The 9,656-nt window shown below is 40.9% G+C and overlaps 1 protein-coding gene across 1 annotated transcript; it reads left to right on the forward strand.

Moving 5' to 3' along the window:
- Nucleotides 1-1,014: 1,014 nt before the first annotated feature.
- commd6 (COMM domain containing 6) lies at nt 1,015-9,656 on the forward strand. The gene is made up of 7 exons (XM_064975639.1): nt 1,015-1,126; nt 1,521-1,579; nt 3,274-3,339; nt 3,437-3,513; nt 5,320-5,488; nt 7,123-7,275; nt 7,544-9,656. The coding sequence occupies exons 1-7, from the start codon at nt 1,102-1,104 to the stop codon at nt 7,592-7,594; spliced, it is 600 nt and encodes a 199-aa protein (XP_064831711.1). The 5' UTR covers nt 1,015-1,101; the 3' UTR covers nt 7,595-9,656.

The following is a 9,656-nucleotide window of genomic DNA, read 5'->3' on the forward strand; positions in this document are numbered from 1 at the left end:
CCTGAATATGGGAAGCTTGGATATGTGAGGTATGCAGTGAGAGCTTTTATGTCCAAACCATTACAGTGTGGAAATTTTAAAGGATATGGTCACGTGTCAAATATTTGCAGACTGGAGAAGTAATAATATTGAAGAATCTGTAAATGGAAAATGTTGCAACTGTGGTGGGGTTCATACTCCGGACTTCCTTGAGTGTCCTATTAGGGTGAAGGAGGTTGAGGTGTCAAAAATCAGGGCTGCGCAGTGGATCTCTTATGTGGAGGCGGTGAAGAGTCGAAAGGGAAAGAGGCAAGTGTTGAAAATATGGCGGTGGATGCTTTGCAGCCAGTTGATGGTGTTAAGGCAATCGGGTGATCTGGATACATTCAGGTGGATTTAAAGCCACAGTGATTAATTGTACAGCACAAGTGTCTTAGAAGTCAATGAAGCTGGATATCATATCTGCAGCAGATACGTTTTTTTGGGGCTCCAAGACTTCATGCCCTCACAGGAGGCTGAGGCTTTGTTGGGACCTGACTAAAATGAGGTTTTTACAGAAAAGCAGGTCAATTTTGTTTGGTTGATTTATTTTTATGGTAGTTAGTATGATATTTCAATTTGACCAAAATGTTTTCTCTATTTTTGGGATCCGTATTACCCCCCGCACAGTAGGTGTCAGAAAGCACATTTTAATTGTTGCGAACGCCTTTATATACCATAGAAGAAAAGAACGCTCACTGCATAAAGTGCGCGAGTGCAATAACTAAATTTACGCTTGCAATCCTTCTAAACAACACCGTTTTTAGAAACTTTGGAAAAGGTTAAAGTATACAAAACGAAGTCCATTCTGTTACATTTCTGTTTCCAAAGTGTAATTCTGTATGACATTAAATGTTTCATCGATGAGAGAAATGTACAAAATGTCGGCCAAACCCACCTTCTCCCAATGCCGGCCAATGGGCTTTCTCTAATAACCATATTTGGTAGTGAGTGGAACCGCCGACCGGATGCTTCACATTTACACATCCGGTTCCATTGTTCTATCTGTGATTTTACTGTGGTGACCTCTTTGTTGCCTATCTACCCTGAACCTCTGTTTTCCACCCCTGCTTGCGATCAGAGATGCCGGGGTTGGATTCATCGCCAAGTGGGTGCAGTATTTCAACATAATATGAAACGGTAACATAGCTAGCTAACGGTTAGCTAATAGCAATGTAACGACGTTAAACACAGCCAAGCCAAAGGTTTCCCCGTTTATCTGCTGTCAACTGCTAACGTTACTATTTTTGTAGTTGATATGAATACTTTCCATAGGAAACAGTGTTAACTGACTTTGCGATGTGCATAAATAATCGAATCCAACAAAAGAACAAATGCAAATAGTATATAATTTGTATGTATATGTGAAGGATCCAACTAATGAATACATGGGAAGATACCCAATAGCTAGGTAACGGTAGTTCACTGACTTGGCTAAGTAGCTAATGGGCTAGCCATTTTCTTTATTTTTCTACTTACTAATCCATTTATGTGGTTTTTAGGCGTTGACAAAACTGTGGAAGACATTGGAAGACTCCCACCAGATTTATTGGCAGAAACAGTAAGGACGTCCTGTATCTGTCTTTTCTCTTGAAATAGTACCACGTATTTTTCTGATTACTACTGATTGGAGTGATAGGCCAATCCAGAGCCATATACACTGAGAATACCATTCCTTTTTAAAAACACCTTTCTGGTATTGAGTTGCCCTCAGAACAGCCTCAATTCGTCAGGGACTCCACCAGTTATCAAAAGCGTCCCACAGTGATGCTGTTGATTCCAATGCTTCCCACAGGGATTTTGAGTGATGGATTATTCTTGATGCAACTGCTGCACATAAAAAAACCAGCAGCGTTGCAGTTCTTGACACAAACTGATACAGCTGGAACCTACTATCATACCCTGTTCAAAGGAACTTACATTTTTGTTGCCTTACCCATTCACCCTCTGAATGGCAAACATACACAATCCATGTCTCAAGGCTTAAAAATCCTTCTTGAACCTGTCTCCTCCCTTTCGTCTCCACTGATATGAAGGGGAATTAATAAGTGACATCAATCTGGGATCATAGCTTTTACCTGGTCAGTCTGTCATGGAAAGTGCTGGTGTTCTTAATGTTTTGTATACTCAGAGTTCGGCCAGGCCACCAAGTACGCGCCCATATAGAACTTCATTCTCAAAATGTTGGCGACGTCATAACACGAGAGCAACTCTGACAGGAGACAGGGTCAAGGCTCGAAGGGTTTCCAGCTTTTATCAAATTAACATCAAAAGTTTATATTTTGTGTTTAGCTAAACCTTTTCCAAACCTTAACCGAACTCCTAACCTGCTACTAAAAGTCAAATCTGATGTAAATTTGACAAACTGGATCCCTTCTATGAAATGACCCGCTGTAAACAAGCAAAACAGAGCAAATGAATTCAAGACGTTTTTATTGATTAGCATTCGGGATAATGGGTATCCAAGGCTTTAATGTGTTGTCGTGTCACTGGAATTCTTCATAGGTTGAAGAACAGAAACAGAACAACACAGAAGGATTAATTATCACTTAACAACGGCTATGGAGGATAAATTGTCACTCTCAGAACGTTCAACCGCATTGGCATAACTCCTCTCTCATATATATATATATATATATATATATATATATATATATATATATATATATATATATACAGTTGAAGTTTACATTCATCTTAGCCAAATACATTTAAACTCAGTTTTTCACAATCCTGAGATTTTATCCTTGTAAAAATTCCCCGTCTTAGGTCAGATAGGATCACCAATTTATTTTATGAATGTGAAATGTCAGAATAATAGTAGAGTGATTTATTTCAGCTTTTATTTCTTTCATCACATTCCCAGTGGGTCAGAAGTTTACATACACTCAATTAGTATGCCCTGGCATTCATTCATCAATTCACGTGTGTCTTTATTTCTCTATATGTGCATGCTTTTATTTCAAATTATGACAGGTTTGGTCTATACATCTATACTGGCACCGACTACACTTGTTCAGCTGCATCACTATTGACAGAAACGAAAAAAACATTTGGACCAAATATCCCAATAGTGGTCGGTAGACCATAGTCCTATGTATTAGAGTGCATCGATATAGCGACCGACCAGTCACAGTCGGATGTATTGAAATACAATACTTTTGTATTAGAGAGTGCATCGATGCAGCAGTCATCAGTCACCATTTCAGGAATTGTTGTTATTGAGGATGTGGTTCTGGTAATCTCCTCATGCAGTGTCAGCAGATTCTGAGTCATCTCCAAGGACAGGTCAGGGGAGTGGATTCTGCTGAAATCTCTGATGTAAGTCAACACATTTCCACTGTCCTTTCTCTCCCGAAACTTAACCATATTTACATGATCTGATGTTGTGACATGTTTTCTTCCTTTTTCTGTACAGAAGTTTCAAAGAGCTGGGATCCGACTTGACCAAGAGGCTCTACAGGAGGTTGTCCAATTTCTCTTCTTAACGTTCAGGTATTGTAGCTGTTTGTGATCCGCAACCACTCATCGGCAAGTTGCAAAATATATATATATATATCTATCCAGCGTTCAGCACATGGATTTTGTTTGCTCCCCTTTGGGATAGGTCAGGAACCAGTGGTGGGGTAGTGGCTTCAGGGCCATGGCTATGATTTGTTACTAAAGTAATTGGTTTTATGTATTTGGAGAGTCATAAGGATATTCCATGGTGGGTGAGTTGTGGGTTTAAATGCATTTGGAAAGTATAGAGACCCCTTGACTTTTACACATTTTTGTTACGTTACAGCTATATTTTAAAATTGATGAGGAAATGTCATTTTTATCTGTCGACACACAATTTCCCATAATGACAAAGCGGGAACAGATTTGTATCATTCTTTTGCAAATGTATTTAAAAAATAATAAAATAAACATTTACATACGTTTTCAGACCCTTTGCTATGAGACTCGAAATTGAGCTCTGGTGCATCCTGTTTCCATTGATAATCCTTGATGTTTCTACAACTTGATTGGAGTCCACCTGTGGTAAATTCAGTTGATTGGACATGATTTGGAAATGCACACACCTGTCTATACAAGGGCCCATGGTTGACAGGGCATGTCAGAGCAAAATCCAAGCCATGTGGTCGAAGAAATTGTCTGTAGAGCACCGAGACAGGATTGTGTCGAGGTACAGATTTGGGGAAGGGTACCACAACATTTCTGCAGCATTGAAGGTCCCTCAAGAACCCAGTGGCCTCCATCATTCTTAAATGGAAGAAGTTTGGGACCACCAAGACCCTTCCTAGAGCTGGCCTCCCGGCCAAACTGAGCAATCGGGTAGAAGGGCCTTGGTCAGGGAGGTGACCTAGAACCCTATGGTCACTCTGACAGAGAGAGTGTATTCTGTGGAGATGGTTGTCCTTCTGGAAGGTTCTCCCATCTCAGCAGCACTCCACCATTCAGGCCTTTATGGTAGAGTGGCCAGACGGAAGCCACTCCTCAGTAAAAGGCACATGACAGCCCGCTTGGAGTTTGCAAAAGGACTCTCAGACCTGAGAAACAAGATTCTCTGGTCTGATGAAACCAAGATTGAACTCTTTGGCCTAAATGCCAAGTGTCACGTCTGGAGGAAACCTGGCACCATACCTGCTGTGAAGCATGGTGGTGGGAGCATCATGCTGTGGGGATGTTTTTCATGGACTGGGAGATTAGTCAGGATCAAGGGAAAGCTGAACGTAGCAAAGTACAGAGATCCTTGATGAAAACCTGCTCCAGAGAGCTCAGGACTTCAGACTGGGGCGAATGTTCACCTTCCAACAGGACAATGACCCTAAGCACACAGCCAAGACAACACAGGAGTGGCTTCGGGACAAGTCTAAATGTCCTTGTGGCCCAGCCAAAGCCCAGACTTGAACCCGATCGAACATCTCTGGAGAGACTTGAAAGTAGCTTTTTCAGCGACGTTCCCCATCTAACTTGACAGAGCTTGAGAAGAATGGGAGAAGCTCCCCAAATACAGGTATGCCAAGCGTGTAGTCATACCCAAGAAGACTGAAGTTTATAATCGCTGCCAAAGTACTGAAAGGTTCTGACTACTTTATGTTAATGTGATATTTCAGTAAATATTTTCTAAATGTGTAAAAAAAAAATCTATAAACCTATTTTTGATTTGTCATTATGGGGTATCGTGTGTAGATTTCTGAGAATTTTAGAATGAGGCTGTAACGTAACAAAATGGGGAAGGGGTCGAAATGCACTGTATATGTTGACTGGGTTCAGACGTCTGTGTTAAATAAACACGTGTTGTATGTTTAACAGGTCGACTGAAAAGAACAACCTCTCTGCTGATGTACTGGTAGCTAGGCTGGGAGAGGGCAGCAGTAAGTGGTCCAAAGCTGCCCTTCAGGTGCTCCATCGGCTATGGAGTGATCAGGGTGCCCAAGTCAACACGCATCAAGAGTCCCAAGCCATGCTTAGCATCGGACAGGTAGGCCTACACCCGGCTACTGGAGCCCACCAAAACAAATGGTTTCTTCTCTTGCCTAATTCCAGGTCAACTCCTTGCTCTTTCTTAGCTTGGTCCCATATCGATCTTTGCTGTATAGCCAAGTCCTATGGACCACCAGGCTAGCTCCTACGCCATAGGTACTTGTGTATATTTGAAATGGTTTGATATGGTTTAGAAATTATAGAGGGCAAGGAAGTATGCAGCACTTGAAGTGGCCAGAAGTTATGGAATTGGGTACTGGATTCTCCTAATTAAGGTTGGGGAATTGTACCCACAAAGGGCAAGTGTGAGTGCAGGCTTTTGCCCCAGACAAAGCTACAGTATAATACACCTAATTCAGCTTATTAACCAATCATAGTCTTCCACAAGACTGAAGTCACTTTCCAGAGCGTCTGCAAGGCAGTCACACTGCACAAGTTGATCAATGATTGAATGCCGTGTTATCTACAGTGTGTCCTTATTTAAAAGTTGCATCATATCATTGTTGCCATTAATACTAGTTTGACCACCAGCAGGAGTTTTTGTTGGCATCTTATCAAGCTTGTTAGCGCTTGCTTACTTTTCCACATAATCCTACAGCGGTCCATGCTGACCAAACATTTTGATTGCTATACCCTATCCGAAAGAGCATATTCCAAGGTTTTTAATGAACCTTGTTTTGCCAAACAACACGATGTTTTACAGATGGTCACCCTTTCAAAATGTTTTCCTAGAATAACCATAGCTCCATGCCCACTGATGATAGTCCCCAAATCGATATTTGCTAATGATCATTTTATTGGATTCTGTTATAATCCGTCATTCATTGTTGTAAAGGTCTGGGGAATATAAATAAGCATGTGATGTCTGCTAAATTAACAAAACATGCTGTTCTGTTATTTTGAAATAAATTGTCTTAGTACCATGTTTTATATGAACTCAACAAAATGTTAATGGATTTATTTGTGATTGTGTTTATTACATTGATTTATTAGACTGGCGGTTATTGGTAGGCTACTCGATTCCCGGCTATTCTACTGTTAAAATGCATATGGTGCAGCAGACCATGGCGCTTTGAGGAAGAAATGCTAAAAGTTTGTCTTTTATGAAATTTATCTCAATGTAAGGCCACTGCTGGAGTGTAAAATACACATTTACAGAAGTCAGGGACAGGTGGGTTCAAGGTTTTTATTTAAATGACATAGGCCTATAGCTCCCACAGTCCTGTTTACTGTAGGTGTTAAAAAATATACATGTATTTATAAATAACTAGGCAAGTCAGTTAAGAACAAACTCTTATTTACAATGACGGCCGACGCTCGCTAAATCCGGACGACCCTGGGCCAATTTTGCACTGCCCTGTGGGACTCCAAATCCAAATATTGGCTGTACTAGAAACTTTCAAACCTTTTTTTGATAGCACTGACTGAGATTGATTATTATTGTATTTGTTGTGCTGTTTATACTGTTAGAAATGTAGCTTCATTAAATTGATTAACCCGCTGACTGTAGGACTCCAGTGTGAGAGGGGGTCTGAATACTTAAAAAAACAAACGTTTTAAATATACTGTAAATGCTTTGCCATCTGTAGTTGCAAGTGAGCTGTTCATTTAACCATTGGTGTGCCTGTCTAGCTGGTGGACATGCAGTGGAAGCTGGGCATGGCGGTGAGCTCGGACACCTGTCGCTCTCTCAACTCCCCCCACGTCTCCCTCCTGTTGAAGATCGCAGACACCTCTGGACAGATCTCCCAACGGTCCTTTGAAATGACCATTGCACAATTCCAGGTCAGTTTATTCTTCATCTAAAAGCAATGGATGAGTGATGTTTGAGATGATTGAAGGGTTTGCTTATATGTTGCTACTGTACAACCGTCCTTTACTCTAAGTAAAATACCTTAGGCAGTTTACCCCAACACTTGTGGATCCTGCTCTGTTGGAAACCGGGCCTGTTCTGTGTGTGTGAGTGAGAGGGAAACATTGCATCAGAAAAAACATTCTGAACAAATTACGATCTTTTCTATTTACTGAGTGACTTTTCCTACTCTCTTTGCAGAACTTCTACAGCCAATTCAAGGAGATGGCAGCTGTTTTGGAAACAGTATGATGCTCTGTGGCCCAGAAACCCCTCTTCGATGAGAATGCCATGCCCTTATTTACATCATTGGTAATGTTTACGCTCAAAGCATTTTGTGTCCACGAATGCTCAATTCCAGTGGTGTGAAAATACTTTAAAGTATCTTTACTTTACTATTTAAAGTTTTTACTTCACTACATTCCCAAAGAAAATGATGTACTTTTTACCCTATGCATTTTCCCTAACACCCAAAAGTACTCGTTACATTTTGAATGCTTAGCAGGACAGAAAATGGTCTAATTCGCACACTTATTAAGAGAACATCACTAGTCATCCCTACTGCCTCTGATCTGGCAGACTCACTAAACACAAATGCTTTGTTTGTTAAACAAATAAAAAAATACAAATGGAGTAAAACCTGCCTCAGTCTACTGAATACCTAACCCTGGGATAGAGTTTAATTTTTCTGTGCGACAATACACCATAATGGCTTTCCAAGAGATTGCGTGGTCCAGTCTTAAGTCAATCAATGAACACCTACAAAATTGACTGAGCTGGAGCAATTTTGACAAAACAATGGATATACAGGTTATTGGGCCACTATGAGCCAGAACAGCTTCAATGCGCCTTGGCATAGATTTTGCAAGTGTCTTGATCTCTATTGCAGGGATGAGACATCCATTATTTTTGGTGTTTTGTTGGTAGTGGTGGAAAACATTGCCTCAGGCGCCGCTCCAGAATCACCCATCGGTGTTCATTTGGTTGAGATGTTGTGACTGAGAAGACTGGCGTATGATTTACATTTGTTGTCATGCTCATCAAACCATCACTCAACTCTGAGGTGTAAATGTTTTAATTTAGGTAAAAAATCAAATACACATTTCACTTTGAACATGTGGATCAGGTTGTGTAGATTAGTAGGGGGATTGAATCCCTTTTTAGATGTTTGAAAGCTGTGAAAGGGTTGTGTAGTATGGTTAAGAAAGGGTGTGTGGTCTGGCTGATTCCGGACTCGAAGTCCTCCTAACTTCAGAGTCCGGGGAGGCTGTTTGGCGTCGGCACGATGCACAGCCACCTTCATTTCTGTTGCTTTTACTGTTTGGTTCTCCTTTCTCACTCAAACACCCACATGGACAGCCCCCTTCCATTACAACTGATGGATTTTCAAATCCAAACTAGAAATAGAAGCTCACTCTATTTCTGAGCTAATGTTGTATGAACAAGCAAACTCCTGTCCAGAACAGTGGGGTACAACTCTCCCTCGCTGTGTACCATGAGGTCTGCGTCGGCCAGGCTAGTGAGTGTGCACTTGGGAAGAAACAGATCAGTCAAGTTGTCTCTTTTTAATTCCCAAGTGCAGCATTAACTAACTTATTTCATGGATATACCTGGTGGTGCCTATTATTCTTATTTGTGCCAAATCACCTGTGCTCTTATTCTATCTTTTAAATGATTCTGAAAGCAGCTGTTACTTTTAGTAATGTGTTATGCATTCTTATTGATGTATACATGAAATATTCCTTTGCCTTTTGCTTATTTTTGTTGCACTTTGACCCCAGGGTACTACACCTTTATATCTGTAATGTTATCTGTCGTTTTCATCACGAATGGACTAAATAACAAGTACAATTTGTTTCATTTGATACAGACAGCCATTTGGTTTTGGGGTCACTTCCATTTCAATTCAGGAGACAAGTAGATTTTCTAATCCCAGGCGAGAGTGTGAGCCTTTATATGTTGCTGATAACTGTGGCCCCTTATGTGTGTGCACCTTGAAAGGTTAGCTTTCAGTATTAGCCAGAAACGGACAGTTCGGGAAAATGCCAGATGGGCTGGTCTATCTTTAACCCAGTGGGCTTGTCTCAATTGAGGGTTTTGCACTGAATTATTATTTGGCTAATAATGGGGCCTCAATGGAAAAATGGGCAGGTGTGGGGGCCTTCTAGGAAAAACAAATATGCTGATGGGTTAGAAATGCCCTGGCAGATGTCTGGTTCCAGGATAAAGCTGCCAGGAAGGGTGGAGGTAGTGAAAGGCTCCTGGGGAAGACCTTTTTCTGTTTTGTTTTAAATAAACACCATTAACCAATGTA

The sequence above is a fragment of the Oncorhynchus masou genome, chromosome 10 (genome assembly GCF_036934945.1).
Source record: "Oncorhynchus masou masou isolate Uvic2021 chromosome 10, UVic_Omas_1.1, whole genome shotgun sequence".
Lineage (NCBI taxonomy): Eukaryota > Metazoa > Chordata > Actinopteri > Salmoniformes > Salmonidae > Oncorhynchus > Oncorhynchus masou.

Excerpts from the sequence above, each read along its gene's own strand:
- commd6 (XM_064975639.1), top strand. The coding sequence starts at position 1,102 with ATGCCGGGGTTGGATTCATCGCCAA. Across the intron at positions 1,580-3,273 it reads CAGATTTATTGGCAGAAACA|TGTCAGCAGATTCTGAGTCA; the intron begins GTAAGGACGTCC and ends CTCCTCATGCAG. Across the intron at positions 5,489-7,122 it reads CCATGCTTAGCATCGGACAG|CTGGTGGACATGCAGTGGAA; the intron begins GTAGGCCTACAC and ends GTGCCTGTCTAG.